This window comes from Chionomys nivalis, chromosome 2 (assembly GCF_950005125.1).
Source record: "Chionomys nivalis chromosome 2, mChiNiv1.1, whole genome shotgun sequence".
NCBI lineage: Eukaryota > Metazoa > Chordata > Mammalia > Rodentia > Cricetidae > Chionomys > Chionomys nivalis.
In genome coordinates this window covers 82,673,895-82,693,451 of record NC_080087.1, presented here as the reverse complement: position 1 = coordinate 82,693,451, position 19,557 = coordinate 82,673,895, and the positions used below count along the sequence as shown (strand labels likewise).

The 19,557-nt window shown below is 51.5% G+C and overlaps 1 protein-coding gene across 3 annotated transcripts; it reads right to left on the bottom strand.

The window, feature by feature from the left end:
• Nucleotides 1-6,246: 6,246 nt before the first annotated feature.
• Nucleotides 6,247-19,129, bottom strand: Hnrnpl (heterogeneous nuclear ribonucleoprotein L). 3 transcript variants are annotated; one of them, XM_057758768.1, is made up of 13 exons: nucleotides 16,919-17,197; nucleotides 14,946-15,064; nucleotides 14,281-14,518; nucleotides 14,080-14,165; nucleotides 13,159-13,255; nucleotides 13,006-13,078; nucleotides 9,832-9,903; nucleotides 9,440-9,720; nucleotides 8,384-8,505; nucleotides 7,930-8,131; nucleotides 7,265-7,322; nucleotides 7,050-7,145; nucleotides 6,247-6,719 (listed from the first exon to the last, which is right to left on the bottom strand). In XM_057758768.1, exons 1-13 carry the CDS (start codon nucleotides 17,174-17,176, stop codon nucleotides 6,661-6,663), a joined length of 1,761 nt encoding a protein of 586 aa, XP_057614751.1. In that variant the 5' UTR covers nucleotides 17,177-17,197; the 3' UTR covers nucleotides 6,247-6,660. The 3 variants fall into 3 exon arrangements, with proteins under 3 accessions (XP_057614751.1, XP_057614760.1, XP_057614743.1); XM_057758777.1 differs by lacking the exon at nucleotides 16,919-17,197 and adding an exon at nucleotides 19,071-19,129 and having other exon boundaries at nucleotides 9,440-9,903; XM_057758760.1 differs by having other exon boundaries at nucleotides 9,440-9,903.
• Nucleotides 19,130-19,557: the final 428 nt, after the last annotated feature.

Sequence of the window (19,557 nt, the reverse complement as noted above, 5' to 3'; positions counted from 1 at the left end):
AGTTCCAATACAGCTAAGACTATATACAGAGATCCTGTCTCAAAACAAAAAAATCCTATATATATAAATTTCCTCCTTTCTGGTGTCTTTTATTTTGATATTTATTTTTGGGACAGGGTTTCTGTGTAGCCCTAGCTGTCCTGAAACTCACTTGTTGACTAGGCTGGCCTTGAACTTACATAGATCTGCTTCTTGCCTCTTCCTCCTGTGAGCACCATCACACCTGGCTTGCTATGCTCTTAAACACACCCACCAAAAGGCACTGGGAAAGCATTACCCAAGAGCATAAAATACTGTGTAAGTGCGCTCCTTAGGGAGATGTTTAACAAGAGGGTGAACAGATGTCTCTGGGCCAGTGGGAGGTGTTTCCTTCTTCACCAATGTCTGCAACTCAGACAGGCAGGTTTTTTTCAAGAGATGTAGCAACTATCAGGAAGGAGCAAGTAATGTTTATCTTCTGTTCAATAAAAACCTGAAAATCCTGAAGATACCAACATGAAAGAGAAAAGGATGTCCTAATTTCAGCCAAGCAGTAGTTACAGTAGAGGTTGTTGAGAAAGAGAGCGTTCGGTCCGGAAGCCTGGATAGCTGTGGTACAAGTCTGCCTCTGTGGCTCCTCCAGCTCCTGGGTTTCCCTTCTCCCAGCTTCTCATTCCTTTGCTGGTTTCAGTCTGCTGGTCATGTTTACTGCTCTGGATTCTTCCAGATGCCTCTGGCTGTACCCTCCCTCAAATCTACAATAAAAGCCTCCTCAGCCACACTGTGGAGTGGTCATGTCCTCATTTCATTAAGATGTGCATCGTTTAATGTAACTAGAATAAAAAGAAAATAATTGTGGTGTAGACATCTATAGGTTGAATTGCCAACAGCAAATGAACTGGGATAGTAGACTCAGCACTTTCCATCGGATAATACGTGGCTGCAGAGTGCTATTGAGCTGGAGTGCCCAAGTCAGGCTCACTGGCACCTCTGCCACTAGAGTGGCCTGCTCCTCTGCAGATTACCTCCTCCCTCAAGGACATCAGTCCTCAACCCATAGTCCTCCTAGGCCCTGCTTCTACTGAAGCCATCTTCGGAGGCTCCGTCTGAACCCCAGGACTATCTAGCACATACTTCAACTACTGAAGCCATCTTCGGAGGCTCCGTCTAAACCCCAGGACTATCTAGCACATACTTCAACTACTGAAGCCATCTTCGGAGGCTCCGTCTAAACCCCAGGACTATCTAGCACACTTCAACTACTGAAGCCGTCTTCGGAGGCTCCGTCTAAACCCCAGGACTATCTAGCACACTTCAACTACTGAAGCCGTCTTCGGAGGCTCCGTCTAAACCCCAGGACTATCTAGCACACTTCAACTACTGAAGCCGTCTTCGGAGGCTCCGTCTAAACCCCAGGACTATCTAGCACACTTCAACTACTGAAGCCGTCTTCGGAGGCTCCGTCTGAACCCCAGGACTATCTAGCACACTTCAACTACTGAAGCCGTCTTCGGAGGCTCCGTCTGAACCCCAGGACTATCTAGCACACTTCAACTACTGAAGCCGTCTTCGGAGGCTCCGTCTGAACCCCAGGACTATCTAGCACACTTCAACTACTGAAGCCGTCTTCGGAGGCTCCGTCTGAACCCCAGGACTATCTAGCACATACTTCAACTACTGAAGCCATCTTCGGAGGCTCCGTCTGAACCCCAGGACTATCTAGCACATACTTCAACTACTGAAGCCGTCTTCGGAGGCTCCGTCTGAACCCAGGACTATCTAGCACACTTCAACTACTGAAGCCGTCTTCGGAGGCTCCGTCTGAACCCAGGACTATCTAGCACATACTTCAACTACTGAAGCCGTCTTCGGAGGCTCCGTCTGAACCCAGGACTATCTAGCACATACTTCAACTACTGAAGCCGTCTTCGGAGGCTCCGTCTGAACCCAGGACTATCTAGCACACTTCAACTACTGAAGCCGTCTTCGGAGGCTCCGTCTGAACCCAGGACTATCTAGCACACTTCAACTACTGAAGCCGTCTTCGGAGGCTCCGTCTGAACCCAGGACTATCTAGCACATACTTCAACTACTGAAGCCGTCTTCGGAGGCTCCGTCTGAACCCAGGACTATCTAGCACACTTCAACTACTGAAGCCGTCTTTGGAGGCTCCGTCTGAACCCAGGACTATCTAGCACATACTTCAACTACTGAAGCCGTCTTCGGAGGCTCCGTCTGAACCCAGGACTATCTAGCACACTTCAACTCCTGAAGCCGTCTTCGGAGGCTCCGTCTAAACCCCAGGACTATCTAGCACACTTCAACTACTGAAGCCGTCTTCGGAGGCTCCGTCTAAACCCCAGGACTATCTAGCACACTTCAACTACTGAAGCCGTCTTCGGAGGCTCCGTCTGAACCCCAGGACTATCTAGCACATACTTCAACTACTGAAGCCGTCTTCGGAGGCTCCGTCTGAACCCCAGGACTATCTAGCACACTTCAACTACTGAAGCCGTCTTCGGAGGCTCCGTCTGAACCCAGGACTATCTAGCACATACTTCAACTACTGAAGCCGTCTTCGGAGGCTCCGTCTGAACCCAGGACTATCTAGCACATACTTCAACTACTGAAGCCGTCTTCGGAGGCTCCGTCTGAACCCAGGACTATCTAGCACATACTTCAACTACTGAAGCCGTCTTCGGAGGCTCCGTCTGAACCCCAGGACTATCTAGCACATACTTCAACTACTGAAGCCGTCTTCGGAGGCTCCGTCTGAACCCCAGGACTATCTAGCACACTTCAACTACTGAAGCCGTCTTCGGAGGCTCCGTCTGAACCCAGGACTATCTAGCACACTTCAACTACTGAAGCCGTCTTCGGAGGCTCCGTCTGAACCCAGGACTATCTAGCACATACTTCAACTACTGAAGCCGTCTTCGGAGGCTCCGTCTGAACCCAGGATTATCTAGCACACTTCAACTACTGAAGCCGTCTTCGGAGGCTCCGTCTGAACCCAGGACTATCTAGCACATACTTCAACTACTGAAGCCGTCTTCGGAGGCTCCGTCTGAACCCAGGACTATCTAGCACACTTCAAGTCCTGAAGCCGTCTTCGGAGGCTCCGTCTAAACCCCAGGACTATCTAGCACACTTCAACTACTGAAGCCGTCTTCGGAGGCTCCGTCTAAACCCCAGGACTATCTAGCACACTTCAACTACTGAAGCCGTCTTCGGAGGCTCCGTCTAAACCCCAGGACTATCTAGCACACTTCAACTACTGAAGCCGTCTTCGGAGGCTCCGTCTGAACCCAGGACTATCTAGCACACTTCAACTACTGAAGCCGTCTTCGGAGGCTCCGTCTGAACCCCAGGACTATCTAGCACACTTCAACTACTGAAGCCGTCTTCGGAGGCTCCGTCTGAACCCAGGACTATCTAGCACATACTTCAACTACTGAAGCCGTCTTCGGAGGCTCCGTCTGAACCCAGGACTATCTAGCACATACTTCAACTACTGAAGCCATCTTCGGAGGCTCCGTCTGAACCCAGGACTATCTAGCACACTCCAACTACTGAAGCCGTCTTCGGAGGCTCCGTCTGAACCCAGGACTATCTAGCACACTTCAACTACTGAAGCCGTCTTCGGAGGCTCCGTCTGAACCCAGGACTATCTAGCACATACTTCAACTACTGAAGCCGTCTTCGGAGGCTCCGTCTGAACCCAGGACTATCTAGCACATACTTCAACTACTGAAGCCGTCTTCGGAGGCTCCGTCTAAACCCCAGGACTATCTAGCACACTTCAACTACTGAAGCCGTCTTCGGAGGCTCCGTCTGAACCCAGGACTATCTAGCACATACTTCAACTACTGAAGCCGTCTTCGGAGGCTCCGTCTGAACCCAGGACTATCTAGCACACTTCAAGTCCTGAAGCCGTCTTCGGAGGCTCCGTCTAAACCCCAGGACTATCTAGCACACTTCAACTACTGAAGCCGTCTTCGGAGGCTCCGTCTAAACCCCAGGACTATCTAGCACACTTCAACTACTGAAGCCGTCTTCGGAGGCTCCGTCTAAACCCCAGGACTATCTAGCACACTTCAACTACTGAAGCCGTCTTCGGAGGCTCCGTCTGAACCCAGGACTATCTAGCACACTTCAACTACTGAAGCCGTCTTCGGAGGCTCCGTCTGAACCCCAGGACTATCTAGCACACTTCAACTACTGAAGCCGTCTTCGGAGGCTCCGTCTGAACCCAGGACTATCTAGCACATACTTCAACTACTGAAGCCGTCTTCGGAGGCTCCGTCTGAACCCAGGACTATCTAGCACATACTTCAACTACTGAAGCCATCTTCGGAGGCTCCGTCTGAACCCAGGACTATCTAGCACACTCCAACTACTGAAGCCGTCTTCGGAGGCTCCGTCTGAACCCAGGACTATCTAGCACATACTTCAACTACTGAAGCCGTCTTCGGAGGCTCCGTCTGAACCCAGGACTATCTAGCACACTTCAACTACTGAAGCCGTCTTCGGAGGCTCCGTCTGAACCCAGGACTATCTAGCACATACTTCAACTACTGAAGCCGTCTTCGGAGGCTCCGTCTGAACCCAGGACTATCTAGCACATACTTCAACTACTGAAGCCGTCTTCGGAGGCTCCGTCTAAACCCCAGGACTATCTAGCACACTTCAACTACTGAAGCCGTCTTCGGAGGCTCCGTCTAAACCCCAGGACTATCTAGCACACTTCAACTACTGAAGCCGTCTTCGGAGGCTCCGTCTAAACCCCAGGACTATCTAGCACACTTCAACTACTGAAGCCGTCTTCGGAGGCTCCGTCTGAACCCAGGACTATCTAGCACACTTCAACTACTGAAGCCGTCTTCGGAGGCTCCGTCTAAACCCCAGGACTATCTAGCACACTTCAACTACTGAAGCCGTCTTCGGAGGCTCCGTCTGAACCCAGGACTATCTAGCACATACTTCAACTACTGAAGCCGTCTTCGGAGGCTCCGTCTGAACCCAGGACTATCTAGCACATACTTCAACTACTGAAGCCGTCTTCGGAGGCTCCGTCTGAACCCAGGACTATCTAGCACACTTCAACGGCCTGCTTCAGGATGAGTGTCACACTGAGCTAGTGCGACCTAGAAATTTTCAGGACCAGATGGTAGTGATACACACCTTTAATCCCACCACTTGGAAGAGGCAGGTGATCTGAGTTGAAGACCAGCCTGATCTACAGAGCAAATTACAGGACAGGCCTCAAAGAAAAGTGTTCAGTGTGGGTTATATCTATTTTGTGGGTCTTCCTGTATGTTTTCAACACTTTTCTCAGGGTATCATGTTGTCCAAACCAGTGTCAAGTCACTCTATCCCAGGGTCATAGGCAGTTGCTCCAATTTTGAGACTGCTGTGGGACAATGACCTTGTTCCCTGTAAAGACTTGTCTGTTGTATTGGTTTAATAGAATGCTGATGGGTCATTAGCCAGATAGGAAGTATAGGCGGGGTGACCAGGACAAGAGAATTCTGGGAAAAGGAAAAGCTGAGTCTGCAGTAGTTACCCAGACACAGAGGAAGATGAGAAAGCCTCTGCTGATAGAAGGTACCAAGCCGTGTGGCTAACACAGGTAAGAATTATGGGTTAATTTAAGACTTAATAATTAGTTTAAAAAGATGGAGATATTAAAACCAACCAGTTTATGATTAATGTAGACCTGTGTTTTTTTGGGACACTGTGGGACCGGGGACAGAACTCTCAGGCAACAAACACGAGACAGGGTGTGTCTGTGCATCCCTGACTGTCCTGGAACTCACCCTGCATACCCAGGTTGACCTCCCTCAGACTAATGGCACGCACCACAATCCGACTTCGTTTAGTTTTTAATTGTATCCATGTATGTGCATGAGCTTAAGCACACAGGTCAGGACTACCTGTAGAACTGGATTTCTCCTTCTCCCTGCTATTGAACTCAGTTAAATCAGGCTTACCCAGCAAGCACCGTCAGTCACTGAACCATCCACGAGCGCCTAACTCCACTTTTTCAATAACTACTTATAACTAAAATAAACCTGCTAGGGCAGTGCCCATCAGGAAAGCCACTGCTAGTCGGGCGCTGGTGGTTCGTGCCTTTAATCCCAGAACTTGGGAAGCAGAGATAGACTGATCTCTTGAGTTCAAGGCCAGCCTGGTCTACAGAGCAAGTTTCAGGGCAGCCAGGGCTGTTACAGAGACATCCTGTCTCGAAAAATCAGAAGAATGCCACCGCTTTACTTCCAGTTTATTGTCTATGCTGAGCCCACTGCGCTTCAGGAAACTGTGGGAAAGGACAAAGCAGACACCTCACCCTGCAGCCCCAGCAAAGAGTTCTAGCTTCCAAACCATTTTATTGAAATGTGTGCCAAGATACATGGGCAGCACAAATGTATGAACAGGGAAAAATAAAAATCACACGTACAGTTATCTTAAAAAGTGAAGGTTAATCTTGGGAGATATCAGTTCCCCTCCCCCCCTCCAGAGTTCCAGCATTTCTGTTGTGGTTAAGCGTCTACTGAACTAGCATTTTAAAAGGAAACAAGAACTGCAAAAAATAAATCAAAACAGAACAAAACCAAAGAAAACCAACAGCATAAAGGAAAGAGACGTCTTCCTGCTTGATGTGCTCGTCCCAGCAGCTAATTAGGAGGCATGCTGTGCGGTGGAGAAGCACAGCTTCAGAGTGTACGGGTACGGGCCATCTGCAAACAAGAGCACATGTCACACTGGGCCTCCCAATTGACACCCACACACCCTCTTCCGCAGCTCAATTACAAGGATCTAACTCATCACCACCCAGGGCAGGCCTGAGCAACTCCCAAGCTCTCGGGTGGGTGGAGCCAAGCAGCCTGGTAGGCCCTCCTAGGAGAATGTCATCAGACTGCTCTCCTGGTGACCAAGTCCCATCTGCCTGAGTCTGCGACAAAGGCCTCTCTAGGGTCCTATCTTGCGGGCAGAAGGATGGCTCTGGCAAGCAGCCAGACAAGCCATCAGGCCACTAGGGGCATTCTGCAGGACACACAGAAACTCACTTGGGTTTTTCATCTGGTAATGGTTCAGGAAGCCCAATGTCTCCAGGGCATCGCTCTTAGAATCCCACTCCAGCAGCCCAGAAGAGCTGCGTTCGCCTGAACAAAAAGCAAGAGACAGCAGCAGTCTTAGGCTGAGCCAGCAGAAGGTACATTTCCTCCCAGAAACACCCACAGAGGCAGAGGCCTGGAGAAGACTGTGTGATGCAGGGACTCACTTTTGCCTGAAAATACTTTCACAGAGGTTGGCCGCTTCACTCCCAGCTCATCGCAGATCTGGAGCAGAAAGATAATAAAAAAATTCAGAAACCTAGGATTGCAGACTGCCCATGGGAGCCTTCAGGGAGACCAGGACTAGTAGTATCTGTTGCTTTTTGAAGACAGCTTTGATCACAAACATAAGACACCCCCTATCATCCTGTAATTTGAAGTGTTAAAAATATCTCTGAAGGAAGTCGCACATGTTCCTCAAACTCCCATCCTGGCAGCCCCGTGGGTATGGGTGAGATTATATGAGTATAGTTCAACTGCTGGGCAACAGAACCGTGGGCCCCACTTGCCCCATCTCTGCCCTACTTCCCCGAGCAGGCTCTCTGGAGTCATCTAGACACCCTAAGGCTTGATGACCTGTGTTCTGACTGCACTCTTGTCCAACATGTGAAGGAACACAGTGAGTGTACAGAACTCTGCACTGTGATACGCATGCTTCTGCTCAGTCTCACCTGTCCCCGCTATGAGCAGGGGAACCTGTCTGTTTGGTCTTTTGCTGTGTCCCCAAACCCAGGGATCAATGGGTGGCATTAAAAGTCCACTGAGTACAGAACAGAATGAGCCCAACTAAACCAACGACAGTGCCATGACAGAGCAGTTCCACAGCACCCACCTCAAAGAAGTTCTCCTCAGTCACCTCCAGGGGAGCATTGAAGAAGTGCAGTACATTGCTAGGGTGCTGGATGCGGTTCTTGGCTGCCTGCTCTGGGGTGGAGAACCGATTGTTCCTTGACTCGCTGAAGTCTTTGTAACTGCAGGACCCGTCTTCTAGCCCGTATGACTGGCCAGGCATAATGGCTGGTTGCTTGGAAACACTGAAGAAAGGGAAATCTTTACTATATGTTCAATTGTCCTCCAGGGCCTGACAGAGGCTCAGGTGGGCCCAAGCTTATCTGACGCTGCTGCACATCTGAGGTTGAGACTACCCTACCGGCACCACTTTCTCCCAGGGCTTCAGAAGGGAGCAGAAAAATGACTCCTATACCTACAACCCCATCCCTGCCTATGCAACACCTTGACCTCAGTCTTCCCTCCCACCTGCCCTTGCCTGGAATGACAGCACCTACCAGACATTCATCTTCTGCCCAAACATGAAGTTGTTGTTAAGGTGAGTAATGGCTCGGTCCACAGCATAGCCATCAGCCATCTCCACCATGGCGGCCCCCGGCTTGCTTTTCATAAATTTCACCTTAGGGAGAAAAGGTGCAATTAGCACCAGTGTCCAGCGGCCAGGGTCCTCTTCCTGTCGAGTCAGGAGCTGACTCCTGCTCTGGCTGCCCTAGACTTCCATTTCCTCACATGTGAATGGGGATCAAACCGCCCTAATTCAGCCTTGGCCTAGGCATGAACTTTTCCCGCAGGAGCTGCCCTATGAGGTAAACAGTGTGCACAAAGAGGACACAAGCCATCTGCAAGCTCTCGCTATGGCGTGTTAGATATCCGGCCACAGCATCAAAAGATACAAGTTTTAGGTGCTGGGGACGGAATCGGGCCTCCTAAGCACTCTATTCCAAGTCCTAAACCATCTACAGTATGTACTGGACAAAAGAAAAGCTCTGAAGCCAGGTTAGCTAAGTCTTGCTTCCATGTAAAGATTATTTAACCTGTCCTTCCTTTTTGATTTAAGAAATACAGGAGCAGGGGAAGGCCCGGGGTGGGCAGCACACAAAACTACTCAACTTTACTGTGTAGAGATGGTCTCATCTGTGCACTCTCGCATTAGGCTGCTATTGCTCACAAGCTAGATCAAGGCCAGGACTACACTCTTGGATGGACTCTGGTAAGAACCCATCAGCCACCAGGTATAATCAAATTCCCAACAGAGAATGCAGAAAGGCCCTAGTGGCCAAATTACCTGGAGCCATTCAGAGATAATTTTTAAATAATCATCTTTGCTATGTGTAAATTCTTAGGACTTACTCATACATGTGCACTAAGTCTCAATACCGTGAGATGGATAGGCAGGCACTGGGATCTTTAATATGGGTAACCCAAACTCACGGAGCAGGCTGCCTATGCTATAGGAACCAGCACTACAAGGGGTGCACCTCACTGTCCTTCCCCCTGCTACCCTCCATCTGAGGCTTGGGGCCTCCTTCAGCTCTTCAAGGAAAGCAACTCACCTTCTCCACATTGCCATACAAGCAGAAGACATTGAAGACTCGATCACAGTTCATCTTAGATTGATCCAAGCCATAGACCATGAGTACAGGGCTGTCAGCGTGGGGGCCATAGTCGGGTGGTGGGGGAGGGGGTGGGGGATGACCATACTGGGGGCCATAGCGACTTGGGCCCCGACGGTGACCCCCCACAGGTGGGCCCATCCTTCTCCCTTCGTAGTGAGGTGGGGGGGGCCCGTAGCCCTCATCATGGTAATGGCTGTGGTACCCACCATGGGGCCCTCCTGGGGGATGGGAAGGAAAGAGAGGGAGGACGGGTGAGAATTTTCGCGGCGGACGACGGGCAGGGGCACATGAGCCACGGGAGTCCACGGAGGGGAACCCCCTGCCCTCACCATATTCTGCGGGATGATCTCCCAGGAGAGGGGGCTGCCGCTGGCGTTTGTTGGGATTACTGCCAGGGTCACCTGTAGATTGAAAAAAAGAGTTAGGAACAGAACTCTAGAAAGAAAGAATCCCCCTACTACTGACTAGAGGCCAATCAATCACAAGGCCACAGAGCTCCTGGGAGCATGGCTGCAAACCCTTTCCTTACAAGGGTTGCTGGGGTCTTCTTCCTATGACCTGGGGGTCAGGGCATGAAGCCCAGGCTTCAAATTGGGATCCACCTTCCCTCCCCAGCCTCCTTTCTCTGCTAAAGAGGCCAACTTCTGGGCTTACTTGCTTTCCCTTGCCCTAGTTTGTAGCAGGAACAGGCAGGGGCAAGCCGGGCTCCCAGGCCTTCTAGGGAACTATAGCGAGGGTGCATTAAAGGGAAGAGCAGTTTTATAAAATAATTCCCAATGAAGGGAGAAAGATTAAGGGCAACAATAAGTAACCTAAATTGGACAGAAATGAGGTGAAAGGGCCACAAGAAGCCTCTAGGTTCTGGAAGCAAAGGCCTCACTCCAGGTCTTGTCTTTAGCACCCGCCGCCCAGCCACCCTCCACATCCCAGCCAGCGCAGGAGGGACTGTAGGAGCTGACAAGCAGGTCACCAGCACAACCAGTTTGAAGGAGCAGTTAGGTACAAGGCATCGACATTCTCAGACCCATCGATGGCGCAGAGCCCTCCCAGCCCCAGCTGGAGTTCTTAACCATTAGTTCAGCGCTCAAGTGACAGACACTGGTAAGCACTTTACAGACATCACAGCTTCTCCAGTTCCTCACAACAACCCTATGAGGTAGGCACTCCTTTCCCAGCCCACCTTACAGAGAAGAGATTAGAGCAGTTACGACACTCTGGCAAGTCACAGGTGAGCTAGGACCAGGTCTGGATGGCACTGAGACCCAGAGCCTGAAACCACCGCCCTTTCCTGCTGCCCGACCGGGTTCGTTTCAACAGTCATTACAAAGATGGAAAGGGCTACTTACAGCAGAAGTACAGAGTACAATGTCCATGTCACAAAAAAACAAATCTGCATTTTTCTCTTACCATTGGACGCTTCAACAGTGAGTTAGCACAGTTCTGAAAGATGGCGTCCCATCAAACAAACACTGCGGCCCTGCATCACATGGTTTTACAGTCATAAATACAAGTCACGGTACACATCCGCTACATTTTTCTTTAAAGAATCGTTTAAAAGTCAATGTTTGATTAAATCAAAATTGGCTCACAGATGCTCTGTCCTCAGAAGATACCAGAAAAATGGAAATAAGGTGTATGGAGTGGGTAGTGTCCCTCCGTGTTGTCACCTCCTCACACTGTGTGCTGCAGTGCGGTGCTTCTGGCTGTGTAGCGCTCCATGTGCGTGTCTCCTGGTATGAAGTGTGCCAGTGGCCCCACTATGCTTGCGCTTTGGCCTTGGTAGCGCCCGGTTACCCACCAGCAGGTAACTGTGTGCCTCTGAGTTGTTTTGATTTTAGGTCTGTTTTGGTTTTTTGATCTTTTTTTTGTTGTTGTGGTTATTTTTTTTTTTTATTTCTGATCTCCAGTTGGTGCAGACTGTGTTGGCAGCCGGTGACTGCAGGAAAAAAAAAATATCAAAACACAAAAGAAAAACAAGGCCCTCCCCAAATCAAAGGACTTAAAAACAAAACCCACATGGCGAGGAGTGGAGAGAGGATCCTATTGTCTTGGAGGCCCATGGAATCTACTTCAGTCTATGAATCGAATCGTTCTCCGAAAAGAGCACCGCTGGCTGGCTGGGTGAGCTCTGTTCTGTGTTTCCTACTTCAGTGTACATTCTTGGGTTCAAGTTTGCTTGGATTTTGACCTTTAATGTTTAGTAAAAAAGCAGTGTCTGCTGCCATGTTGAGTCTCTTTCTTTGTCTCTGTCTGCCTCTGTCTCTGTGCTTGTAGCTGTTCCTTGGAGCGCGGTGTGGTGTTCTTGATGTAGTGAGCTCAGTCTGCGGCTGTTTCTGGGGACGTGGTGGAGGCTGCATGTTCTGTTCTCCAGGAGAACTAGTGGTTTTGTGCCCTGTGTGTTGGTGCGCAATGTGCAGAGGCAGAGCCGCTGAAGTATGGTTCCCGAGGGGTGGCCAAGCACCGCCCTCACTCCAGGTTACCTCATCAGCCCTCCTTTTGTTTTGTTTTGGTTTTTTGGCCCCAGGCTTGGGGCAGCCAAAGCTGAGAGGCATCAAAACCAATGCACAGCCAGCCCCTGCTACTAGCCCCTGCCGGTCTGCACATCTTCTATTTGTGTTCCTTGGAGAAGAAATGGTTGGTTGCCATGTTTCTGTCAGCAGTCATGTAATGCCATTGCCCGCTCTGGTACATTCACTTGGTCATAATTTGCCTCTGACTTTTGGAGGGAGCAGCCAGGCCCAGAAGGCCAATTCTGAGGGTCCTTGGGAGAGTCTAGCCCACCCTGCCCACTGGTTCTCAGCTGCAAAGCAAGCAAGACAGGCCCACCTACAAGTGTAGGGAGGGATGAGTCTCTGGCTTCCCAGAGCCTCTGCAATGTCAGCCACCAGCCGCCTCCCACAGCCCAAGGCCTAGTCCGACGAAGTAGACCAAGAGGTGGTCCATCTCGCTGATTTTCAGAGGGGTGGCGCTGTTTTCAAACATCATCCTTCACTTCTCCCACCCACCAAAGCAAACCATTCTTGACACACACTAGAAAGGGGGCTGTCCCTGTGGACCCCTGAAGAGATGCCGAGCCTCCCTCTACAAACGAGATCAGTAATGGCTACCCTGGTCTCGTCCAAGTGTCTGACCTTTACAAGGTCTACTTGCTTGAAGGCTCTGCTTCAACCCACCCCCAACTCAGACAGTGGAGAGGACTTTGCTCACCCTCCATGGAATGGAGGCTCAAGCAACCCTAACCAGGCTCTAGAATGATGGTAGCAAAATCTTAAGGAGCTGCTACCCATGTCTGCCCTTTGCCATGCCCCCTCCTCCCACCCAGCCCAAGCTTCAGCTTCAACTCTGCCCCTTCAGCAGACTCAGGGGCCAGAACTGATCCAAGCCCTCCCATGTCCACAGGGAGCCCAATGGCATTACATAACCCCAGTCCAGGTCTATGAAGTACACTAGTCCAGTAAAGAGGCAAGGCGGTGTGTTTAAAACAAAGTAGCCATCAGGATTACCTTGTCCACTGAGGTTGGGGTTTGTGTAGTCCCAAGTATCCTGATCATTCTTGAACACATTTAAACGGGTAGGCTGCAAGGACAAGATAAAGTTTGAGACTGGCCATACCTCACCTCACCAGGTACCTAACACTAGTCACTTCCCAGACTCACCTTTGCATACTCGATCTTCAGAGTGCAACAGCCAGAATAGATGTCAGCCCCATTAAGAGAGGCCTTAGCCCGCTGGGCACTTTGCACAGAGTCAAATGTGAGAGAACTTAAGGAAGCCATCACAGTGGAGCTTTGGAAAAAGTATTTCATTGCCCAATAAAACAAGGACCAGACAGCACCTAGGACTGTGAGCACCACCTATAACCTCAGACAAAAGTCAAAACCATCAAGATACTCCAGAGACTGCCCTCAGGAAGCAGTCACTGGCTAGGGTTCTCTGTAATCTACACTCTTATCCCAATCTCAAGCTGACCCATCTTATCTCTGAAACCTATACCCTGATTTTTTTTTTTTTTTTTTGGTTTTTCCAGACAGGGTTTCACTGTAGCTTTGGAGCCTGTCCCGGAACTAGCTCTTGTAGATCAGGCTGGCCTCGAACTCACAGAGAAATCCACCTGCCTGGGATTAAAGACGTGCGCCACCACCGCCCGGCACCCTGGCTGCTTTTAAAGGTGGATTCTCACTGTACCCTAATCAAGGAGGCTCTAACAAGTCATCTTTATCAAAACCCCACTTCAAGTCATTCTGCAGCTGTCTTCTTGGCTTCTCCTTATCTAAGCCCTTTCCACAGAGAATATTAACCAGTCACTTCACGGAAGGACTGTGAAAGAGGGCAAGTGTGAACACTCTCACGTGTGCAGCATGCATGAAGCACTGGGCTCAACTCTCAGGGAGGAACAGGATGTACACCCTCGAGGTGCCCCGACCACCTGTTGTTACCTAAACCTCATGGACTGCTCTATAAAGATTTGCAGTGTATGGCTCTCTGCTCAGTCTTCCAAGGCATTTGGCATGAATTCTCTCCGCCAAGCCAAGACAACCCCCCAGACCAAAGAATTCCAGTTTCCCAGAAAAGGATATTCCACCATAGCCTGGACTCCATTCTTCCGAAAAATGACAATTCTCTGAACAGGACCACAAGGATTACAGATAGTGTAAAGAACATCCTATAAAAGCAACAACAAGCAAGATAAGGGCCTTGGCTCGTCACGCTGATTGGGGGTGGAATTAGGACACGGGGACAGATCTCAGAGTAGACCATGGAATGCCTTCAGCACACACCGTGGTTATGGAGTAGATGGGGTTCAGGATGGTAAACAGAAGCACACTGTTGACGCTCCGGGAGTCGTCTGAGTCCCCGGGGCGAGAGATCTTCTGGCTGGTAGAGTAATTGACAAAAGCAGGGTGACCAGCAATGTAGATCTGGTTGTCCGCTGCGTAGTTCACTGCGTTACAAGCCCCCAGCACATCTTCAAACTCTACCAGCGCCTGTCTCTTCTTTGGCATCACCACCACATAGCTGCAGAGAAAAGGCAGATTTTATCCTCTAGGGGATAGGAACAAGTCAGCTCTCTGTGAACTCTGACCCCAATACACCAAGCCACAGGCAGTCATCCTCTTGACCCCTCTCCTATTTCAGAAGCAATGTCAGGCCGAGTAGATCACAGTGCTAATCAATCACTGCCTGGGCCAAATTTGTAGAAGGAATGTAGGCAGTTCTATCCACTTAGTTCATAGTACCCGGCCTCATCAAATAGCCGGGAAATATTAGGTGACTAGATAGGCTGACAGAAACCACAGAGGTGGGGTAGGGATGAGGGAAAAGGGAAATGAACTTGAAACACCAGAGTGAACTGTGAGGAACCACAGGATCCAGTCTCAGAACCAGACATGAGCGACAAGTCAAACTGCCAAGGAGACCAAACCCCTGGCATCGGAAGAAGTACCTGATGGGTCCAAATTCTTGCAGGGCTTCCACAAGGTCAGCTTCCACCACACCATCAATCAGGCCCCTGATGTGGACAACTGGGGAGGCAGGGGTTTTGTGGGGGTCATCGTAGTTCTCCTGAAAAAGATTGGACACGCAGTGAGAAGGGGGACCCCAATCCAAATCCATCTGTTGGAAAAAAGCCTTGAGTGGGCAGCCATCTGCCCACTGGCTTTAGCTCCTAAGGCAGGATGAATGGAGGGAGAAGCAGAGGCTCACATTTGGCATTCTTCCCAGAATCTGTCTCTCCTCAATCAAGGTAGAACAGGAAGTGTGGCTTGCAAAGGGGCCACACCCACGGGAAGAGCTCCCACAGCCGCCCGCTGGCCTGAAGAACACACTCTCTGTGTGTGTGCTCTATGTGCTATGTGCTCTAGCTTCTCTGCCCAGCCCCTGGCTAGGCAAGCCGCGGTCACTTAGTGAGGAATGACTGTTACCCACAAGTCACCTTTAAGTCCAGCCAGGGCAAAAGACCAACTGCTTCAAGACATATGGCTTTGAGGATGATATGGCCTTCCTGTCTTACATTGACTAGGCAAACTAGAGACAACAGGGCAGAGGTTTTCCACACCGAGCTACTATCCCAACCTGTCACATCTACAATCCTCCCCAGGAGATAATCTTTCCACACAGACAACTTTCTGGTGCTCTGGACCCAGGCTGCTGTCTGAAAACCACTGGCAGAAGCCCACCAACATTAGTGGATTTTTTTTTTTTTTTAATATCAGGAGTGAACCACACAACACATACTCTTCCTGAAAGTTTCCAGCTGAGGCCTGTCTCCCACAGCTCTGGGTTTATTTAGTCCTAGCCCTGTTCTGTAAAGGAGTCTACATCTCAGAGTAACAGTAACTGAGTGGTCTTTTATTTTAAATTAATGGAGGTGGGGTCAAGGCACACCACACCTCTCATGAGATGGTCTGAGAACTCTCTGGAATCAGTACTCTCTCCTTCCACCTCACGGGCTCCAGCTAACTAAAATGTCTTCCAAACACGAAGAAATCTAACATCCTAACAAGGCGAAGCTAGTAAATGCTTACAGCATGAGAGCAGCTGAACAAGAGGGCATTGTTTGAGCAAGAGTCTCGCTATCTAGCCCCGTCTGGCCTCACTACAAAGCGCACTAGGCAGAGAGGTTCGCCCGCCTCTGCCTCCGGAGCGCTGAGATTAAAGGCGTGGGCCACCATGTCCGGCAGGACTTCTCTAACCCTTTAAAAGGACTGCAGCCTGCACCCCAGAAATCACAACTGTGACTTTAAGGAGAAACGAGTAGGCCAAATGCCTCCGTGCATGGCCCCAGAACCAAAATATATTTTAGTTTATAAATGCTCCTCTCCTGGAAACCGTAAGCGAACCGAGCGATGACTTCTAAGTTTGCTCAATCGCCAAACACAAACCTTGCACAAACTCTCTTCCGTACCACAACGCACACTACAGCAGAGATTAAAAATTCCGGTCTGGGCGCTACAGTGTCAAGTCAACTTCTATATAGAGGCGACCGTGATTATGATTGCGATGGGGCCGAATTGCCGATTCCATCAGGCCACCACCCACCCAGTTCCCGCTCACAAAATCTGGCTGCAGAAGCGCGCTTGCGCACAGGGACACGGACTAAAAACGATAAAGGGAGGAAAAAAAAAAACTCCAGGCCGCGTGCCCGGGCCCCCCACATGCCAGCCCGCGGCGCCTGCGCACTACGCCGCCTGCCGAGGCAGTCGCTTCCTCCGCCCCCTCAAGCCCAGCTACGGACTGCGCGCACGCGCAAGCGCCTGTCCTCGCGCAAACCCCGCCGTTTGCCCAACGCCTGCCCCTCCCCCACCCCGCCAAAAGCGCGAGGGTTGCAGCGCGTGCGCAGAGGTCCCCCGCAAAAATAAATAGCTTTAAAGTAAGAAATTTCCCCTTTCTTCCGGGAGTCTAAAACCCTGGCCTCACCCCGCCGCCGCCGCCCGCCGCCCCGGATCCTCCGCCGCCGCCGCCTCCGTGCTGGTCGCCAGCATTTTCAGTCTTCAGTCGTTTAGGGGCTCGGCCTCCCTCGTTGCCGCCGCCGTAATAGCGACCACCGCCGCCTCCGCCACCCGCCGCCGCCATCTTCACCATCGCTCCCGCCCGCCGCAGCTGCTCGTCCGGCTGCTGCCTCTGCTCGAGCCGCCGACGCCGCTTCTCCGCCCGGGGCAGCAGCCTCCGCGACATGGCGGCGCAGAACCCGCCTCCCCCCGCCTCTCATTGGGGGAGGGACACGCCCGTCACTCGCCGCCCCCACCCGATAGGGGGAGCCACTGGCTCTGTCTTGGGGGGGAGGGGAAGACCCCCACTCGGTTCATGCCTATTGGGTAAAGCTCATGCCGTTCTACTGGAAGGCCCGCCCGCCTTCGTCTGTCGCACTCTTCATAGGTGAACGTTTCCTGCCACTCATTCCGTGAAGCCCCACCTACTTAAAATAAACTCGGACTTGATAGGCCGGATTTTTTTTTTTTGCATCGCCCCGCCTTCCCAAGGAGAGCAAATGGAAGCGGTTCCCCGAAGCTCCGCCTCCTTCCCGCTTTCATTGGTTTCCTCGCTTATCGGTCACTCTGAAATCCTTGCGTCTCCCAGGCACAACGATTGCCTTCCCGCGCCACTCCGCAGGGATACAAAAACGGCCTTCCCTTCTGTATTCCCGCAGTGGTTCCCGTAGGTGCCCGTCTCCTACGTCACCACTTGATTGGTCAAAGGAGAGTGGCAAGAAAACCCTTTTGCCAGATGGTATAGGACGACTGATTGGTGAAAAAGGAGAGCCCGTAGGCGCTCTACGGCGCAATCTAGGAATGGGCCAAGGACGCATGCGCTACTGTACTTTTCGGGGCTTGGGAGAAGAGGTGACTGTTAAGGAAGCGACTGCTGGACTATACTCGGATGATCTGCGTGCCTGCTGTTTCATAGCTCCAGAAATCTAGACTAAGACAGCAGTTTGCAACTATGACCCCATTAGTACGTTTCTATTTCACCTTGACTATCGAGCGGTAGGGATATTATTCTTTAAAAAAGAACCTCCAAGTCCTAGCACTTACTATAAAAGCACTCATTGCCAACTGACTTCGGACCCTGCCAGGCGCCATCATTTCACTTTAAATTCAACCACGGTAGATCTCTCTAGTTTAACTGATTCGCACGTGGCAACTGCCCCTTGCGTCCTTGGGAGTGCTTTGTGGAGGGATTGGTCTTCCTTCCTGCGAAGCTGTAACGCTGTAAGAGCTGTAACGCGACCCAGAGCCCATCGGGGAGCGGGCAGGGAAGGTACTGAGCCAGGGTCCTGGCCACGGTCCCGTCCAGAGGCGTTATGGGGACAACAAAGAGTCAAACAGGCTGTGGGACGCTTGCGTAGCACTGACTAGGCGCATCTTTACACCCCCACCATCACCACGCACACAAAAGAAAGTCTTAAGGTGGCAGAAGATTCACAGGACGCCCCAAACGTGATGGGACACCTTTCCTACAGGGCAGTGGGATCCCCAAAGCAGGATCCTTTTAAGACTAAGTCTGAAATGTGAGTAAAGATAGGAAATGAAACCCCATTTGTTTGGAGAACTAAAGTTTTGAGCATGGCGTGGAAGATTCCAGTGCTCTGGATGGAGTCAGAGGCAAGATTGCCTTGACTTCAGAGCTACCCTGGGCTACACAAGGATTCTTTCTAATTAGAAAAAAAGTTTGGAGGCGTCTGATGATCTAAACGAACCTGCACCCTACTCACAGAACACACTCCAAAGCTGGCACTCCCAACGTGGGGCGCACCGCGGCGCAGCAGGTGACGCGCAGCGGAAGGGCGGGGTCCCACGCCGACGTCAGAGGCGATGGTGGGGGAGGGGAGCGGGCGGTCCCCTCCCCGCCCCCGCCCCCGGCCCGGTCGCCCCTCACTCGGTCGCAGCGACTGCAATCGGCGGGACCCTGTATAGAGCGAGCCGCTGGCCGACCACGCGCGCCCGGTGCAGCGAGTGGCGCCCATGCCGGCTGCTCCCGCAACCAGTCCCCCGCCCTCCCGCCGGCACGGCGACGTGCGGCCCTCCGGTCCCCCCGCGGCCCTCCCCGACCCCGCTGCCCTGTCCCCTACCAGCTCGGCGGCGAGCCTGGCCGGCCGTCCGGGATCGAAAAGAGCAGACACTGGGAAGTTTTGGGGGAGGGAGGGGCGGGCCTTAAAGGGACCACGACCTCTTTTCACTGGGGGAGTGGGGGAAACCGAGGAGGTACCGAAGCTGGAACGGAATGGGAAGAACGTTAAGCTATTGCGTTCGTTCTGGCTGGCTCCGCGTTCCCGCTCATCCTCAGTCCCACTTTCCACCTTAACCAGGAAAAAAAGTCCCCCAGTTGCTTGTGGTTCACGTGGCAGTTTTTCCCATTTGCTGAGTGTTTTTAGAGATAAATGTAGATATGTATGTTGTACAAGTGAGTAAGCCGACTCAGAGGACCCAAGGTGCCACAGCTGCTAAGTGTCTGACATCGGAACTGATCCAGGGTGCTGTCTGTGTGCTTATCGGAGAGCATTGGAGAATGGTGGAGAAGAGCTAACTAAGGCTAGAACCCACGGCCGGGTTCAGCTA

Excerpts from the sequence above, each read along its gene's own strand:
- Hnrnpl (XM_057758760.1), bottom strand. The coding sequence starts at position 17,176 with ATGTCGCGGAGGCTGCTGCCCCGGGCGGAGAAGCGGCGTCGGCGGCTC. Across the intron at positions 15,065-16,918 it reads CGGCGGGCGGCGGCGGCGGG|GAGAACTACGATGACCCCCA; the intron begins GTGAGGCCAGGG and ends AATCTTTTTCAG. Across the intron at positions 9,904-13,005 it reads CCCCAACCTCAGTGGACAAG|GTGACCCTGGCAGTAATCCC; the intron begins GTAATCCTGATG and ends TTCAATCTACAG.